The 21,093-nt window shown below is 38.0% G+C and overlaps 1 protein-coding gene across 1 annotated transcript in view; it reads left to right on the forward strand.

Moving 5' to 3' along the window:
• Positions 1–20,854, forward strand: part of LOC126297497 (PI-PLC X domain-containing protein 1-like) — a 98,748-nt gene extending 77,894 nt beyond the window's left edge. Inside the window, exon 6 of the mRNA XM_049988382.1 lies at positions 16,157–20,854. Within this exon, the coding sequence (XP_049844339.1) occupies positions 16,157–16,524 (368 nt within the window). The 3' untranslated portion in view covers positions 16,525–20,854. The remainder of the gene's footprint in view (positions 1–16,156) is intronic.
• The last annotated feature ends 239 nt before the right edge of the window (positions 20,855–21,093 follow it).

Consider the following 21,093-nt stretch of genomic DNA (forward strand, 5'->3'; position numbering starts at 1 on the left):
CTCAAAAAATATAACTGAGTAGCATCTGATGGCAACTGCTCACCAACATGAATTCATGATGCAGATTGGTATAACAGATGATTATGGTCATGCCTCTTCAACAGTATAAGTAACCCTGTCTCTGATAAATTGTCTACACTCTACTTTGGGTGATGGGAAGATGTAGAAATGAACATATAAGTGTGTGTGTGTGTGTGTGTGTGTGTGTGTGTGTGTGTGTGTGTGTGTGTGTGTGTACACACAGAAAGATGTGAACATCAGGGCTTGTTATGATCATAGGAATGATACCAGGATCAGGTTATGATTAGTTGACTACACTAACAGTTAATTCAAAAGACAACACATTTTCAACATACAGGAACTACAGATAAGGCTAGTGAGCAACAAAAGGATTCATACAAGAAAGATGATACATTGCTAACATTAATTTTCAAATACTAGAGGAATAGAAAGAGATAACATTGATAGATTTATATATAGAAGATGTAGCACAGAAGACACAATGTACAGAGAACCTTTACACAGAAAATGAAGATAGAAACAGTGCTACAACAGCTTGAGGCCCTGTGCACACCAAGTACATGGCACACTAAGTGTGTATGTCTCTCTGAGGGCACCAAACATTCTTATTTGCAAAATGAGCTAATCTGAAAATTTACTCTATTTCTTGTTATCAGTTTTTGTTGTCCACTTTCTCTAATTACAAATATTTTACTATTATTTCGTAACACATCATTTCATGAACATTATTTATTACCATACATGACACTGACTCCCTAAACATAGCTCCCTAAACCTTCAAATATCCCCAACAAATCATCATCATAATTCTGCTCACATAAAACACCATCATCATAATTCTGCTCACATAAAACACCATCAGCATAAAGCACTAACACATTACCATTAATCCTATTCTTTCACAATCCGTTCTGAATATGTAACAAGTTAAAATGCTTCAAAACCTCACAACCAGCAATAAGTTCTTATCTTACTGTATCATAATTACAGTAGCATAGTAACATACAATTTCTCATAGCCATACCACATGTAACATTATGAACTATATCATCAGTATATTCTCAACCTCGCCTACTTCACACAGGTTAGGACAAGTGCATATAACACTACACTGTGCAACACAATTAAAGGGTAACTTTTCTGAAACCCCCATAATTGCCTCCTGTTGCAATGCAGAAGATGAAAATTTGGCTCAAAGGTGCCTCCAACTTTCCTCTGTAATGATGAAAAACTGCGGTGTCCTGCACCATCACCCTTGGGCATGGCGATGCTTCAGACAACAAGGCATCAACACTTGTAGAAAAAATGCCAGAGCTCAGAAGTTCATCTAAGGTTTAACAAAGTTTAATGAAGTCACATTGGCACCAAATTTCACAATTCTGTCCAGCACCACCATGGACATGTCACATGATGTGGAGGTCATTCTGCCCCTCTGACTCACATTTCACTCCTCCTTTTGATATCTCTGCAATGGAGATCTGAATTGCGATGCCCAGTGTTGAAATAGGCAGTTTTATTATGTGATGCCACAGAAAACATTTCATGTATACCACCACTTACTATCGACATGAAAAGGCCTCAGGGAGTGGTATAGAGAGCACCACTGAAACTATCCATTTCTTTGGGGCATTGATTCCTCACACATTTTGTGGTTAAAAATGACAGTTCACAATGTAATGAGCAACAGAAGAATGCTCTTGACAAAATTTGACACTCTTGACACTCTCTGGGCAATTCAACACTTCTGTAAGGGCATCATGGGCATGCAACCCCACTGAATGTGATCTTGCCCTTTTGGAATGTAACACAATCAGAATTTTTGCTCTGGTATAAAGGGTGGAAGCACTAGCAACCATTCAAAACCATTCAACTTAATCTGAATGCAATCCGAAACAGCAAAGGTTCTTTCAGCCCTCCTATTGTGTGATCATCGGGGGAGGGGGAGGAGGGGGGTGAAGGAGGTGACAATAACATCTGCATGAATAATAATGGCAAGAGTCCCTCTAAGATCCCTCAGTTTGGCAACATCCTCAGTGCCACCTACTCACCTTCATTGGGCACTTCAAAAATTCACCTTTACAGAGACAGGTAGCCAGCGATTACTTGGCACTGGCATGACAGGCGTTCCTTGTGACACCCTTTAGATCCTGCACGAGTCCAGCAGGCACTAGTTCAGTGACACAGTGTCACTCAGCTCAGGGGTGTAGGGGTGTTGAAATGGTTGCCTGTTACACAGTCACCTAGTAATCAGTGACTGGTTGTCTCTGTACAGGTACATTTTTAATGTGCTCGACAAAAGTGCATGGGTGGCAACCAGGTTGTTGACAAATTGAGGCACCTTAGAGGGACCCTTTGTCATTTTATTCACATATGTTTCAATGTCCACAAGCACTAATCAAAGAAAGGAAAGGTGGAAGGAACATTTTGAGTGTTTATACATGGGGAACAAACTCGAGAACAATATTATAGAAATAGTAGGTGAAGTAGGTGAATACGAGATGGGAGGTATGATACTGTGAGAATAATTTGACAGGGCACTGAAAGACCTAAGTAGAAAAAAAGGCCCCTAGAGTGAATGACATTCCCTCAGAATTATTGTGATCCTTGGGAGAGCCAACCATGACAAAACTATTCCACTTAGTGAGCAAGATATATGAGACAAAGTACCCTCAGACTTCAAGAAGAATGCAATAATTCCAGTTTGAAAGAAGGCAGGTGCTGACATATGAATATTACCAAAGCATCAGTTCAACAAGTCATGGTTGCAAAATATTGACACAAATTATTTGTAGAAGAATGGAAAAACTGGCAGCAGGAAGCCTCAGGGAAGATGAATTTGAGTTCCAAAGAAGTGTAGTAACACATGAGACAATACTGACCATACATCTTTTTGTAGAAGGTAGGCTGAAGAAAGACAAACATACATTAATAGAATTTGTAGATTGAGAGAAACCTTTTGACAATATAGAATGGACAACTGTCTTTAAAATTCTTAAGGTGGAAGTGATAAAATACAATGAGTGAAAGGCAATTTTCAAGATGTACAGAAACCATACTGTGGTTAAAGTGTCAAAGGACATGAAAGGAAACCAGAGGTGAGAAGGCAGTGTGACAGGGTTGTGGCCAATCGCTAATGTTATTCAATCTATGCATTGAGCAAGCATTAAAGGTAACCAAGAAGAAGTTAGGAAAGAGAATTAAGGTTCAGGGAGAATAAATAAAAATTTTGAAGTTTGCTGATAGCAATGAACTTTGTAGGGAAGATGAATGGAACTGAGGGTGCCTTGAAGAGAGATAAGATGAATATAAACAAAAGGAAGCCAAGGGTAATAGAATGTAGTGATATTAAATCAGATGGTGTTGAAGAAATAAGATTAGTAAATGAGACACTTCAAGTAGTGGAGGAGTTTTGCTATTTAGGCAGCAAAATAACTGGTGATGACTGAAGTAGAGGAATTTTTTAACATAAAATATGAATTTAAGTGCTACAAAATCTTTTCTGGAGGTATTTGTCTCAAGTGTAGTTGTGTATGAAAGAGAAATGTGGTCAACTGGCAATTTGGATAAGAAGATGATAGAAACTTTTGTAATATCATGCTATGGAAGAATACTGAAGATTAGATGGGTAGATTGAATAATTAATCAGGAGGTAGTAAAGTAAAGCTGTTATCAGTCAAAAGATTGTTGTTTTGAGCACCACAGTGCATTACTAGACATTGTCCTGTTGGAGGTCGTATGTGACTGCCTTCCTCCAAACTTCGAACTGACTGACATAGCCAATTGTAGGGAGAACCTACAGTTTAATTTGGATTCTGAACCACAGTGTAACTCAACACTTTTCACAACAAAAAACATTGCTGGAGGTGAAAGATGTAAGTGTCAGATAAAAATCCTAGGACTGAACTCGAGATCTGTGGATTTTAAATCTGGCAGTGAACCACTGAACCACCAAGCTACACTGAACTGGGAAAAAGAAATTTATGGTACATCTTTACTAAAAGACGAGTTGGTTATTAAAATAATAAGACATATCCTGAGGAATAGTCAATTTGTTAATGAAGGGAAGTGTGGGGGATAACAATTGTAGGGGGAGAACTAGGATGAATACATTGAGTCTGAGCTATTTGTAGTGTCGCTCCCAGAACCGATCATGGTCCTCTAGTTTGGAGCTGAGTGGAAGGCTTAAATCAGAGGCTCAGACGATTCTGCGGAGATCTGCGGTGCAAATTTCTCGAGCTCCGCTATCAGCTGGAAAAATGTAGGGTCCCCCTGAATAGGTCAGGTGTGCACTACTCACAGGAAGCAGCTACAAGGGTAGCGGAGTACGTATTGTGTGCACATGTGGGTTTTTTAGGTTAGAGAATTCCCTCCCTAAGCCCATCAAGACGCCTCCTGAAATGCGACAAGGCAGCAGTAGGCAAAACGCAACAGCGAATGACAATATTAATGTGGCAATAGTAAACTGCAGGAGCGTCTATAGAAGGTCCCAGAACTGCTCTCATTAATAAATGCTCACAATGCCCACATATTACTAGGGACAGAAAGTTGGCTAAAACTAGAGGTAAACAGTAATGAAATTCTTAACTCAGATTGGAATGTACACCACAGAAACAGGCTTGACAGTGAAGGGGAAGGCATGTTTATAGTGATAAAAAGTGCAATAGTATCTAAGGAAATTGACAGAGATCCAAAATGTGAAATAATTTGAGTAGATTTCCCGACCATGTTATAGTTTTGGGTGAAGATTTTAGTTTACCAGATATAGACTGGGAGACTCAAATGTTTATAACAGGTGGCAGAGACAAAGAATCCAGTGAAATTTCTTTAAGTGCCATTATCTTAAAACTACCTTGAGCAGTTAAACAGAGAACCAACTCGTGGCGATAACATATTAGACCTTCTGGTGAAAAGCAGACCTGAACTATTTGAAACAATTAAGGCAGAACAGGAAATCAGTGATCATAAAGCAGTTACAGCATCGATGATTTCAGCGGTAAATAGAAATATTAAAAAAGGTAGGAAGATTTTTCTGTTTAGCAAGAGTGACAAAAAGCTGATTTCAGAGTACCTGATGGCTCAACACAAAAGTTTTATCTTAAGTACAGATAGTGTTGAAGATCAGTGGACAAAGTTCAAAACCATCATACAATATTCATTAGATGAGTATATGCCAAGCAAGATCGTAAGAGATGGAAAATGGCCACCGTGGTACAACAACCGAGTTAGAAAACTGCTTAGGAAGCAAAGGGAACTTCACAGCAAACATAAACATAGCCAAAGCCTTGCAGATAAATAAAAATTACACGAAGTGAAATGTAGTGTGAGGAGGGCTATGCGAGAGGCATTCAACGAATTTGAAAGTAAAGTTGTATGTACTGACTTGGCAGAAAATCCTAAGAAATTTTGGTCTTAAAAGCGGTAGGTGGATCAAAACACAATGCCAGGCACTCTGTGACCAAAATGGTACTGAAACAGAGGAGGACAGACTAAAGGTTGAAATACTAAATTTCTTTTTCCAAAGCTGTTTCACAGAGGAAGACTGCAGTGTAGTTCCTTCTATAGATTGTCACACAGAGGGCAAAATGGTTAATACTGAAATAGAAAAACTATTAAAATCACTCAAAAGAGGAAAGGCTGCTGGACCTTATGGGATACCAGATCGATTTTACACAGAGTACGCGAAGAAACTTGCCCCCCTTCTTGCAGCGGTGTACCGTAGGTCTCTATAAGAGCGTAGTGTTCCAAAAGATTTGAAAAGGGTGCAGGTCATCCCCGTTTTCAAGAAGGGACGTTGAGCAGATGTGCAGAACTATAGACCTGTATCTCTAATGTCGAAAAATCACTCCATACATCTTGCTATGTAAACCTTTGAGAATGGATAAGAGTGCATGTGCTGCAAAAAAAAATAGTTGAAATAAAGATAAACTCTCCAAAAATGTACTGAAGGAAAATTAAGATTTCCTAAAGCAGGTGCAAAAAGATTGGAAATGAACAAAACCAGGAACTGATGATGAAAAGTGAAGGTTTGAATGAGGGATGAGAAACAAAATAATCAGAGATTACTGTAACATTAAAGATGGCACTCTCTTCAGAATATTATTCATAAACAGAGATGAAGAGAGATTGTGAGTCCCAAAGAATACAAAATTATGAGTGCCAACAGTAACACAAGTAAGAGGAATTTACAAGACAGTGCCAGAAAGAGTAGTGGATCTGGTAGCAATTTGGCTGTTTGCATCTCTTCCAGTAGCCAGAGTTTGATTCGTATATACATTTTAACTGTTAGATATAGTGTCAAAGGTTTCCAAGTTGAATCCTCTACACTATAGCACAGGCAAGGCTGTAGCAGCTAAAATTAAAGGTGAGTGCATTTCCAAAGTGGATAAAGTCAAGAGAATACTAAGTGACAAGGGGCTTCAGTTTTTATAAAACTACTGAAAGAGAAAGATGGGGGGAGGAAAAGAAACTGTGTACATTCCTAATCATCATCTCAATGCAAATACGGCTGAGAGCATAACAAAAGGAAAATGTAGACTAACTGACTGTACCCTGCAAAACGATACATAGCTTAGAGACAATGTCTACAAGAACTTTAAAGTACACTATCCGATAAAAAGGTGAAGCATCCACTAGGGGAGGAGGAAACTAAATGAAACTTTATGGGCTGAGGAGGTATGATATGTTATTTCAATTATTACAAATATTGAGTCAAATCTGCAGTATGAGCAATACAAGCCCACTTATCAATACCACGCTGCATCCCCTCTGGCCTGGAGACATGTAAATCTCACCTGGGCTGATGTACTCTCTCCTGAGGCAGGCTGGCCAATAATTGTTATAACTGGTACTGGATATTGGCACTGGGACAGAGTTGACGTCTGAGCTGGTCCCACACATGTTATTGTGGACAGATCTGAGGATTCTGTTGACCATGGAAGTACCTCAGCATCATGCAGACAGTTCATGGAGAGGGATGTCATGTGTGGATGAACACTGTCCCACTGAAAAATGGCACCACAGCAGTGTCAGAACAGAGGTAGCATATGAGGACGCAGGTTGTCCACGACAACAGTTGTGCCATCAGAGTTCCTTCAATCACTACCAGTTGTGAGCTGAAGTCATACCCCGTGGATCCCCACACCAGGACATGAGGAGTAACAGTATTGTGCTTCTCCAAAACATTTGAACAATGGGACCTATGCCCAGGTCACTGCCATACCCACCGATGATGAACATCCAGGAAAACACAGAACAATGACTCGACACCCACCACAATGGGACACCATTCATCAGAAGTCCATATTTCCTGCTCATGACACCACTCCAAATGAAGGTGTGTGTTAATAGCAGCCTACATTAGGGACAGTAGTTCGGTACTCCTGCTGCTGCTAGTCTGTGACCAATGTGCACAATGAGTCAATTACTAGTTTTTGGATGTGGGTGCAGATGTGAAGGGGTTATAATGTTCCTGGTGGACAGTAGGGAGAACTTCATTCGTGATGGTCAGATGTGATTGACCACAGCTTTGATGACAAGTACACCTGCCCTCACACTCCCATGGAGTCTGACATCCGAATGCCCCATAAATCTGGATATTGTTGAATTTGACCCAGAATGAGGTCACTTTCAAACTCTGTCAGGTGCTGTTAGCACTGCCTCACACTAGTATGTACTACTTTTGTGTCCTTCACAGTGATCACTTAACACCTGATACTGTTCCCACCCGTCATATACTCTACAATGCTTAACAATGACACATAACCCAAACAACACAGAACCCAAATGACACTAATGCACTCTGGTGGCCGTTCTAGTAGAGACCTGCAACTAGAATCATTTACATACCCATAAATGGTGTGTATGTGTACAAATTTGCATGGGATATGATCTCGTCTTCTAGAGGCTTTACTTTTTCTATGAGACAGTGTATCTGAAAAGTACTACTACTACTACTACTACTACTACTACTACTACTACTACAATAATAATAATAATAATAATAATAATAATAATAATAATAGTGTGGAAGGATTGGAAGGTAATGCACAATAATTTTTGCCTGCTCTGGTACTGCAGCTGGAATGTTGAAATTTCATGACAATATATTTTGAAGTTTGTTCTAAGAGGGTATTTTGTTTTCACATGCAGATCTAGTGAGAGAAGTCTGAATTACGAAACAAAAATGGTGTGCGTATTGCTGCTGTCAACATGTGAGAAGCAGTGAAGTGTAGTTTTATATTTGTAGGTAAACAGGCGTAAACCGAGTAAGTTCACAGGAAAATTTGTGTCATGTATGGGGATGACTATACATACCCTAGTGGTGTGTCTAGGTGGTGAGCATTGTACCAAGAAGGCTGTATGAACCTTAATGATTCGTCATGCTCCAGGAGCTGGTAACAGCTGCAGCCCCACAGAATGTTGGAGCCATTGAGGCAGCAATTTTGAGTGGCCAGTGTGTGCAACTATGGACCTTATTACAGCAGTTCAATATTTCCTATGGAGTGGTGTATGATAATGTTCATGACACATTAAAATTTCATGAAGTTAGTGTTCACTGGGTGCCTAAGAACCTGATAGAGAACCACAAGGGCCAGCCTGGATCACTTAACACACATTATGCCACAGGAGGGCATGACTTCCTGAAAGGAATTGTTGTGTGTGCACAACTAAATGCCTAAAAAACGAAGCAGACCTTTATGGAGTGGAAACATGCAGGTTCCCCAGTACAAAGAAATGTCAAAGTGGCTCAATCTGCTAGACAAGTGCTTGTGGCAGTGTTCTGGGATATGCATGGTGTGTTATTCATGGACTTTGCTGAACATGGAACCACTGTGAATATTGCAGCCCACATTGAAAGCTCAGTTAAGTCACTGACAATATCAAACTACTTCATGACAATGCTCATCCCCTGTTGCTGCTCCTGTTCATGAGATAATTGCCAAATTTGGGTGAGAGTTGCTCCAGCATCCACCATACACTCTGGACTTTGCACAATTGGACTTTCATCTGTTTGGTCCCATGAAGAACTTCCTGGACAGCCAACACATTGTGACAGATGCGGAAGTGAAACCAGCAGTCAGCAGATGGTTATACATCCACCACCTGGATTTCTATGAACAGGGCATATTGAAACTGGCACTAAACTAAACTAAATTAAACTAAACTCAGTCCGAACAGGCCTTGGAAGACCCAACAGTACCGACTGACTGCCTTGTCATCCTCAGCCCACAGGCATCACTGGATGTGGTTACGGAGGGGTATGTGGTCAGCACACTGCTCTCCCAGCCATATGTCAGTTTACGAGACCAGAGCCACTACTTCTCAATCAAGTAGCTGCTCAGTTAGCCTCACAGGGGCTGAGTGCACCCCGCTTGCCAACAGCGCTCGGCAGACCAGGTGGTCACCCGTCCAAGTGCTAGCCCAGCCAGACAGCTCTTCACTTTGGTAATCTGATGGGAACCGGTGTTGCCACTGTGACAAGGCCATTGGCAAAACTGGCACTATGATGGGAAAAATATGTTGAGAAAATTGATGACTATGTAGAAAAGTAGAGAAAAGATGTGAATTAATTTGCCACTTTTGTTTTATTGCTTATTAAACTTTTGGTAATAAAATTATTGTGGATGATGATGATGATGAGAATGATGATGATGATGATGATAATAATAATGATGGAAATGTCATGAATTGAGCAACAAAAATCACAAACATTGATTATAAATTCTGTAAATTTTCCAAAATAAACAATGATAAAAATTGATGAATTTGATCAACACTGTGCTTCAACAGATTAAAGGAACAGCCAGATATGAAAAACTTGAAATCAGAAGAGAGAAAACTCAGTATACTGTAACATATGTGATTTGTGTTGGTAAATGACCATGACAAATTATCAAAACTGAAATCTGAAACCAGTAAATTTGTTCCATATGTCAAGGACCTGACAAAGCAATCAGAATGCACCTTAATGTGGTTGAGATGGTAACCCCAAAATAAGGAAGAAAGTGAGGGGCAGCTGCTGGATAGCAATTTAAGCAAAATAAAGGGTAAGGGCTAAGTGCAGGGTTGTTGCAGGATTCTCGGACATATTCTCAGTTAGAATATAATGAATTTCCTTGAGACAAAGAAGTTGCTGTCCATGCATCAGCACGGCTTTAGAAAGCATCAATCCTGTGGAATGCAACTCGCCCTTTTTTCATATGATATCTTGCAAACCATGGATGAAGGGTATCAGACAGATGCCATATTCCTTGACCTCCGGAAAGCGTTTGACTCGGTGCCCCATTGCAGACTCCTCACTATGGTACGAGCATATGGGATTGGTTCCCAAGTATGTGAGTGGCTTGAAGACTTCTTAAGTAATAGAACCCAGTACGTTGTCCTTGATGGTGAGTGTTCATCGGAGGTGAGGGTATCATCTGGAGTGCCCCAGGGAAGTGTGGTAGGTCCGCTGTTGTTTTCTATCTACATAAATGATCTTTTGGATAGGGTGGATAGCAATGCGCAGCTGTTTGCTGATGATGCTGTGGTGTATGGGAAGGTGTCATCATTGAGTGACTTTAGGAGGATACAAGATGACTTGGACAGGATTTGTGTTGGTGTAAAGAATGGCAGCTAACTCTAAATATAGATAAATGTAAATTAATGCAGATGAATAGGAAAAAGAATCCTGTAATGTTTGAATACTCCATTAGTAGTGTAGCACTTGACACAGTCACGTCGATTAAATATTTGGGCGTAACATTGCAGAGCGATATGAAGTGGGGAAGTGGGACAAGCATGTAATGGCAGTTGTGGGGAAGGTGGATAGTTGTCTTCAGTTCATTGGTAGAATTTTGGGAAGACGTGGTTCATCTGTAAAGGAGATTGCTTATAAAACACTAATACGACCTATTCTTGAGTACTGCTTGAGTGTTTGGGATCCCTATCAGATCGGATTGAGGGAGGACATAGAAGCTATTCAGAGGCGGGCTGCTAGATTTGTTACTGGTAGGTTTGATCATCATGCGAGTGTTACGGAAATGCTTCAGGAACTCAGGTGGGAGTCTCTAGAGGAAAGGAGGCGTTCTTGTCGTGAATCGCTACTGAAGAAATTTAGAGAACCAGCATTTGAGGCTGACTGCAGTACAATTTTACTGCTGCCAACTTACATTTCGCAGAAAGACCACAAAGATAAGATAAGAGAGATTGGGGCTTGTACAGAGGCATATAGGCAGTCATTTTTCTCTCGTTCTGTTTGGGAGTGGAACAGGGAGAGAAGATGCTAGTTGTGGTACGAGGTACGCTCCGCCACACACCCTATGGTGGATTGCGGAGTATGTATGTAGATGAACAGTTGAAAGATAACACATACACATATGTGTTACAAGCAAATACTAAGGATTATTTATAGGTCATTTGTGTATTTCATACCTGTGTCTGATATAATTTGTATCTTGAATTAATGTATATAACAAAAAGCATTAGCAGACACACAATAATGGAACAAAATATAAGCAGCAGACTAGTGATACAACAAAGGTGTTGCTGAAACACAAGAAAGCTGATGAGCACTGGCATATGAGCCAATCAGATGATGCCACATCAAATGATTATCTTACATCATAGGTTCATTGGACTGATTCACTTGCAAACCAGTCACATTTGGCTCCATAGTAAGAGGAACAATATACATGTATTTATAGGAATTAGATATGAACTGTGACTTTTAAGGAATACTGATAAACAGTTACATGGTAACGAATATGTACTGTAATTAATGCTGCTGATGGTAAACACCTGAGACTAAATTACTGTAACAGCAAAAACCTGAAATGAGCAATAAACTCAACGGACTCCACAATGGCATGCAAAGATCAAAGAGCCAAGTAGGAACAACTAGTAACTAGAGGTGCTTTGGCACCAGCAAACAACAATTAGTAATCAGTGCTAATGGTGTGTAAGATTAATGGTGGAAATGTTCCAGTTGATGAATATTCCAGTTTATAAAATTAGTGATGGAAATATGCCAATTCAGGGAATATTTCAGAGTGTCAAATTAGTGAGATCAATGTAGAGTGTGTGGTGATTTCATTGTTCTCTTATTGCATTGAGCTAATGGTAGGAAAGCATAGAATGGAGAAGGGTTACAGGGAAAAATTGGTATTGCAATGTTGTTGAAAAAACGTGTCATAAATGACATTCCAGAAACAGTTTTTCATTTTATCATGTGTTTTGATTCTTGTTTGTGTTAATATTTCAAAGTTTTCTTTACCATCAATTGCCTTTCTTATGTTTTTAAATGTATGTCTCTAGTGATATGTGATAAATATTTAGATATTTTGATGAGAAGTTATGTTAGGCTTAGCTTTTGATAATAAATATTTTAATTGTAGAACCTCCAAAAGCAACCAATAAGTATGTTAGTATTTCAATTGTGATTTTAATTTTTTTTAAAAACTTGTAATTTCTATTACAAAAATGTCCCCTTCAGGTGGGGAGTATGTGAGAAGCACTGTCAATTTCTTTTATTTATGTAATGAGTAAGTAGCATTTCCATTTATGCATCAAAATTAAGTCACACTATCCATGTTGTAGATAGAAAGTGAGATAATACAGTGCTAGTTTCAGGCAACTTTGAGGTAATGGTGTATACTCAATTCAAGGTACGCTAGTGTAGTGCTACTTACACATGTGAAATAGGAAGGTGACTACCATGGTAATTTTCTCTCATCTTTCTCTTCATCCTATTGCTTTAATTCTCACTCTTATCACACTAGAAATACTGTCATACTGCTCTGAACACTTCAGCAGAGTGTATGTTACACAAGACATTTTTAAATTGCGGTGTACTGACAGCAGTTAGGCAACTGCTACAATCTGTCAGTCTCTGTGTGTTTGAGTTATCTAAGTGCACGTACATTGTGGATAATGTGAAAGCAGCTAGCTACTTGCTGCTTTGTCTGTCACTGCAAGTTTTCTGTTCTACCTGGTGTAAGAGGAACACAGTTTATGATGACCCTCTTTGGCAGTGATGCAGTAACTGGTGGAACAGACAGACAATTCTTGCAGTTGATGAGGATATGAAGTCTGACTGTATCTGACCATTCCTCCACATCGATACTTGGGCTGGATGGAGAATCTTAACCACCATATGATACTAAAGCAAGTCCACATATTGTCCTTTGCTGTCATTTAAACTGTTTGGTAAGAGAGGAATATTAAATCTAGGGGAACAGTATGATTTAATCTGGTCAGAAATTTAGGCATTTCATGATGTTGAACACATTCCAGTTGCTAAATGAAAAATTGCTTGTTTCTGCCTTTGTTTTTGTCTTCAGTGCCATGAGGCAGCTTCTTCATCGCACAACAGTGACATCACTACCATACTAAGAAAGACAGCTGCTACATGATAATATTTAGCTTGCATTTACTTGATTAAGTTGCTACAGCAATTTTTTCAGTCTCTTAGTACAGCTGTTAGTCTCCTTTCCTAACCATAGAATTGTATTACACATAAAAATATTTCCTTATGATAATATTACTGAATTCCGGATTGCAAAGATACTGAGTAAAAAAAACTTGCATTAGGTTGTAACTAACATGGAAAGTAAAATGTGAACTGTTGACTGATAACACCCTTCTATATATATGTCATCTGACTTGACATTTGAAGTAAATAAATCAGTTAAAATATAGAGTGTTTCAAAAATGTTTGTCAATTTCACAAGATTACATCTCCTACATGATTTAAGATAGAAGCTTGTGTGTAAATTTTAACTTACACAGTGGAGTACAAAGTGTGTGCTTTCAAAAGAATCATCCGATTTTGCCAGAGTATATCTTTTATGTATAGGAATATACAACCCTAAGGTGCTTTTAACTATTATGTTTAAAATTACACCCATTCCAACTGATACACTGATGATGCAACACATTGTTGAAAAATGCTCTTCCATTAAGGTGCCAATGTAGAGGTGGCCCACCATGCTAAAAATGAAATTTTTGGCATGTTCTCACAATTTCAGGGGAAAAACCAACAGATCTCTGACATATCCAAGTAAGTGATTCCTGTAACCATCTTTCTGGAGGGAAACAAAAGTCATATGTCTTTTCTTGGGAAACAGTGTGAAACACATGAAGCTTTGGAGAGCCTCTCTCATGCTTGACCATGGTATGAGGCTGCCGTGTTCCATTTAAATGAAATGTAGCCTAAACATAAAAATAAATTATTAACTTCCATCTCCCTGCCTAGAATGGATTCATGGAACTCTACACAGTGTTGCTTACTATCATTATGAATGGCTTGTAGCAACTGAATAGGTATGGTTTGAGACACAAACTATAGCACAAAACACACAAGTCAGACACATGACAAATTGCCAACTCTTTGCTAGCATTATGAATTAAATTCTGTGAAACACATGCAAAACGGTTTATAATGTGCTCTGGTTCATATGACTAAGCACTATGGGACTTAACATCTAAGGTCATCAGCCCCCTAGACTTACAACTACTTAAACCTAACTAACCTCAGGACATCATACACATCCATGCCCGAGGCAGGATTCGAACCTGCAAGCATAGCAGCAGCGCGATTCCAAACTGAAGCACTTAGAACCGCTCAGTTGCAGCAGCCGGCTATAATGTGCTCCATCTTGTGAATGAGCACACAGGGGTTAACTATGGATTCCTCCTTAGATGATTAATCAGTGTCTTGAAATTACAGATATCAGTGACAGTATTACACTGCATCTTTTACAGCTCAAAACAATCAGTGTAAATCACACTACACAGTTGGAAGTAAATTATTGTTGTTGAAACAGAGAATGCAAAACATCTTTTGTTGCTGTTATTGACATCTTGACTTGGCACACATTGGTTAGTGGGTGAGTTGCACAAAGGAGAGACAAACTAGCAACTTGCAACTGACATCAAGGTCACCTTTTATTTTTGATGTGCAAGTTAAAACGTATCCTTTAGTTCTGTCTTTACTCATGTAGATGATATAGTCTTAAACCCATGAATCTTATGTGCACCACATTTGACTAAATAATCCATTCAAAATTCTGTCATATTGTATGTCAAACATGTCACCATTTGATCACAGGTCCCTTCATTTCTCTGCTTACTCCTGACATCAGATTGGTACGCCATTTAAATTTCACAGTTTACTCATTTCATTGAAATTTCTAACCTTCCACATGGTTCTTACTTAAGCAGTAACTTTGTATATTTTCCTTTTGGCAGGCATCGCTAACATGATTTGAAATAGGACGAATAAGCCTGACCCACCTTTTTTTATATAAAATAATCTCTTGTTTAGAAACAGTTGATAGTTTATTAACTAAACAAACATTGTTTTTGCCTTGCTTCACCAAGAACCCACAGTTGATTCAATTAGAATGCACTAATAGTTCTGTCTTACGAAGACCAAGTTCATTGACAGAAATTTATGTTGCTGATACCTTTTAAGAAACCCTCACCATAATTATCAAATATCATTTTAGGCACTAGTTCCCTTGTAGGGGCCAGAGAATGCCCAACCATTCTATCCAGTCTTTGTTGTGGAAGATATGTAGTTTCCATGGCCATGGCAGAATTTGTCAAAAACTGTAAGTCTTGCCAACTGTGAAGTGCAAGGTGTGATTGAAATACACATGTGTAAAATACTGTACCCTCTGGCATTTATCAGAGTCATTATTGTCAAAGATAAAGACCTTCTGAACATGATTAGTATCCTGAAATTCCAATTAATGTTCAATAATGAGTGAATAAATATCCACAACCCTCACAAAAGTGTGACCCTCTCCTCACATGCACTGAGGAAAATCGGCATAGATTGCAGTTTCAGATATTACAGTTTTTCCTGAAGATGAAAGAACAGCTTGCTTGTATATAGCTTGTGGACAATGTTAGCACCTAAGCAGATTAATAGGTGGTCACATAATGTGTTAAGTCAAGAAGACCATGCAACGAATCAAGAGGACAGTATGTGTGAACTGGTATGTATTCCTCTTATTAGACGATTTTAAAAATATTTCTGAATAGCAAAAGGCTCTGTACTTTCCAAATGATTCTCCTCTTTATGAGTTCACTATATATTGTTAAAATGCCTTCTATTTTTTAAAATTAACAGTGCTCTCTTTTCTTAAAGAATTTGCTTGGCTGTGGGGCCCAATACCACGGCTTTATGGAGATCACCAAACAACAGAAGGGCTCAAGACATTCCTTTGGCAGTGCATGGACGATGCACGTGCCACCAGTGGGACAACTTTGGAAATGTCTACAACTAGTAATCTACCAACACCAGCAGTTTCCACATCAGACAACTCAGATAGTCTTCATGATCTAATTGACATGGCCAGTCGTAATATCACTAAATGGTTTCATAATTATTGGTGGAGATATTCAAACCTTGTTGCCACTGACTTTTTCCTTGGAAATAACATAACTGATGTTAATGTTAGAGCTTGCCTGGATAAAGCAAATAATGTAATATTTCAAATAGCATCAGAAGACTAGTGATGGTTATCATGATGACAGTTTACTGCATGACATACAAAGTGTAAATTCAAAACTGCACACACTTGCAACCAATAATAATACTACTAATAATAATATTAATAATAATAAAAACTATGTAAAACAATAGAAAGAAGAGAGATGCATTGTAAACTTAAGTTGTAAACAGGATTCAAGTGCTTTCTAGTCATATTTGGTTTGATTCTCTTGAGTACATCACCATCAGTAAACCAAGTCTCTCCAAGTCCATCCTTATACAGATGGTTGTGGGGCCTTGGCTGTTCAATACAGAATATCGAATCAAAACACTTTCCAGCTATCTAAATTTTCAGTTGTTATTTTATTTGAGCAACCAGTTTTGGTGCTACACTACTACACCTTCAGACCACCTGACCGACAGTAAGAAGATTCCCATAGGGGATATCATTCACTGTAGATTTCTACTTGACACAGTGATCCTTTCAATCATCACTTGCCAAATGTTACCTGACAGTCAGCAAACGATGATCAAGGGATCACAGTGTCAAGTAGAAATCTATGGACACCAGTCACTCAATGCTGGCCTCTATTTTGACTACTGCAGAGGTGAGAATCTTCCTACATGTTGGTCAGGTGCCTGAAGATGGCATAATGTAGTGCTAAAATTGATTGCTCATGTAAAATAACAATTGACAATTTAGACGGCTGAAAGATGTTTTGATTCAACATTCTATACCAGTAAACTAAAGTCAAATGAACTTATTTGACATATTTACTGAACATGGCAGCAAAGAAAGGTATTTAAATTTGTTTGCATTGACTGTAGTATTTGATATAATGTAGAAGCAATAACTACTTAGCAGGCATTGGCAATGCATTGCAAAGCATAATCCAAGGCTCAAAAGAAATATGTAATGAGAAGGATGCTCCATGATTGCTGCCAAATAAAGCCTACAATTTTAATACACAAAACTCTCATTAGCTTACCTTGACACACATGTGAAGCTTACAGCCATAAAACTCCATCAAAGTTATATTTGCTTACAAATACGCAAAGATATGTAATATACAGATTTATGATTACACACATGCATTGCTGTTATTTGGTTTTGATACCCTTCATGGGGCTTTCCTCATATGCTGTAATAAAGACAGTGAAGCATTGCTTGGTATGCTGTGCTTGTTCATTGTGCTTAGACTTTTGGATGGTTTCACACTCTTGTTCAGAAAGTTGCCAAGATGTTCAAAATTTTTCAGTGAAGTCCACAGAAGCAGTACTACACCTAGCAATCCTATGCTTCTACAACTAGATACATGTACATGACAAATAACACCATTTTAGAAGAGTAAGTAAAGTGGCTTTGTGTATACATTTGTCTCCTATATGCAAGCAATGCTTTGTCAAATTTTGAAATGTATAACTATTACCATTCAAAGAAGTGGTAATTACATTTTGTTTTTTAGCATAATTAATTTTTTTTAATTATAGTAATCAGTGATTCCCAGTTCATCCATCAGAAAACTTCTGTCCTTTTTAAAATATATAACAACTATGTATCATTGTGTGTTTTTCAATTTATGTTCCAAAACTATTTTTTTTATTAAAGAAAGCATCCTATAATGAATGACAGTACATATGAAGATAGTCTTTAAAGCTCAAAATGATGAGTTACAAAATTTTGAAGATCACTAATAATAAAATCCCGGGTATATTTGTGCACTGGACATTCACTAAAATATCCTCAAACTCAAAGTTATTTTTTAGTTTCTGGGTAGCTATGAAGTCTAAACCATGCATTTCACAATGATTTCCTGTGAACATAAATCTTAAAAGAGCTGGGTGGAGCATAATGGATGTATTTATCTCATACCACTGGTGAGCACCTGTCACTCAACTGAAGAACTGTCATCACTTTCAGACTCTAATGCAGTAACATCTTATTCTTCTTCACTTTCCGAGCCACTAAACTCAATATGAAACTCAAGCTCACCATAGCCATCCTCTTTTTAAAAACCATCAATGCAGGAAAGAGGCAGAAAGTGTGTGTTTTGTCACTGAGTATCCAAAACTGTACACAGTGAAGATGATAGCTAGTGGCAGCCATCTTGACCAAAAGATCACAGCTAGGCTACAAATGTAGAACCAGATGCTCTCTAGTGGCTGAACGCTTAACTAACAGTGCTGAAATGGATACAAGCATTTTTTTTTTTTTTTTTTGCCTCAGGATTGTAAGTTTCTGTCGAAATAATAAAAAGAAGATAACTCAGGGTTTTATGTCAAGGAGTTAATGTAACTTCAGTTTTACATAGTTGTCAGAGTATTGTGAAATACTCTCTTTTTCACACTTGACAACAAAGGCTTCTTTGACAGGAAGGTTAAACTGGCTAAATTAGTTCTGTTAACAGACTTCAGGTGTCAGTACATATTAGACTTCCATATATGAATATTTCTGTATGAGAGTATCAGAATTACGTGTCATGCAATTAAAGGAACTTGCATATTATTTCACAATAACTGTTAATAATAGCTGAAAATGAACTAAAGTTTGAGCATAATGTCAGCTAAATGGAGAAAAACTGCTAAGATGGACAAAGGCCAGTTATTTACATGGCTATGCCCTTGTTGAAAAAATACCACTATCAGGATGGGTGGACTGGAGTTAGGATCCCCCTCTTCCTGAATGTGAGTTCGGTGTAAACCACAGTGACACCACACATGGTACTAAAGAGGTCTATAGTCTGCATTTAACAACCCAAGTAATAATTAGGTCTGTGTCACATCCTACAACAAATTCTCTGAAACCACATCTGTTAACATGTTTTAAATCTGAAGTCGTGGGCCAACTGTTACCAGAAAGAACACTAAATTTCCTTTCAAATGAGCTTTGCAGGTGTTTATGTTTTCAGCCATTTGTAGAACATACCCCCTGATCTTGAAAAGGAATGATTTGACAGTGTCACAAGCAACTGCAACTAATTTCACTAGCAAACTTGTAAAGTATTCATATTCCATTAAAACCATTTCATGATACTTTAATAATCATTCTGAACAACAATAGCAGACTCAGCACACCATAAACTGATGCTAACATACAAATATGTCACAAAAAGCTATTTTATGACAGCACAGTGATGAAAGCTTCCTGCAACAATAATTTCCAACTAAGAATTCAGTTTTTATGAAGATACTGAGTGGCTGTCAGCTAACTTATACATTGTTGATCAGACACATGACAAAAATCATGGATTATGAACAGGGGAAACTGATAGACATCAACAAATACAAGAAAAAAGTTCAACACTATCTCAATCAAAAGAAATCATTAATAGCAATCAGGCAGATAATACAAGAAAAATATGTTAGATTAAGTATCACAAAAGTAAGATGAGTGTACTGAACACAATCTTCAAATGTTCCGAAGAAATCAAATATGTAGTTACAGTGAAACACATTTAGGATACATTGATGTGCAAGGTATTTACCCTGCATGTTTCCAACACAACAATGAGATAGACAGGAAAGTGATAAAAAAAATTACAGACCCACTACTAAAACTGGCAAATGGCTTATGCCACTTATGTAATGCAGTATTCACATACCAATGTAGGGAGCACACTGGACCTTGTGCAGCATTATTTACAGTGGAATGACTGGAAAATTCATGACCATGAGGCTCATGGATGGTAAACAATACAAGTTGGTACAAAAGGAAAAAATGGCTCTGAGCACTATGGGACTTAACTTCCGAGGTCATCAGTCCCCTAGAACTTAGAACTACTTATACCTAACTAACCTAAGGACATCACACACATCCATGCCTGAGGCAGGATTCGAACAAAAGGAAAATTGTTATACTACAAGTTGAACAAAAAATGACCTACTTGAGCAAATAATATCACATGAGTATTCACTTTAGTAAACATATCTAAAAATCATGCTCACCTCATCGTTTACTTTGTAATGACATGGTTTTACACATTTCAGACCCTGAATTGTGGAAGTCACTGTTCTAACATTTCTGTAAACAAGTGTTGTAAAACAATTTTTTTTATCTGGTGATGCACAGCTACAAATAGCCTAAGAATAATCCTATGCATTTGAGTGTATTGAACATGTTTTGTTACAAGGTTTTGTTCTCCATCCATTATGACCATTTCACTCAGCATCTCTTGGAAGTACAGTAGAACATTTGTTTTTCTTTGTAAATATTTACTGTGTATTCTTGGTTTTTCTGACATGTTCTACATCCTGAAGGATCTTCTTGCTATAGTGATATATTGGAATGAAAAGTACATCTAATATAATGTAACCATTGTAAAATATTGCTCCATAATAAATCCTTTACCATCAGTGAAACTATTTTATATAATTCTAGCCATCACTCCTATATTTTGGCAATTTCTGGTGCTACTTCATACAATATATCATACTGCATACTTCAGAATGTATGACAGTATTAGAAGATGTACTATACTATACTGCACTATACTACAAATTTTGGGATCACTAATCCTTTACAAAATAGACAAAAGAAATTTCTTGATCTATATTTATACATACAGAGCTAATCCTCTCAGCACTGCATTCAT

Source organism: Schistocerca gregaria, chromosome X, assembly GCF_023897955.1.
Source record: "Schistocerca gregaria isolate iqSchGreg1 chromosome X, iqSchGreg1.2, whole genome shotgun sequence".
In the NCBI taxonomy this organism is placed as follows: Eukaryota; Metazoa; Arthropoda; class Insecta; order Orthoptera; family Acrididae; genus Schistocerca; species Schistocerca gregaria.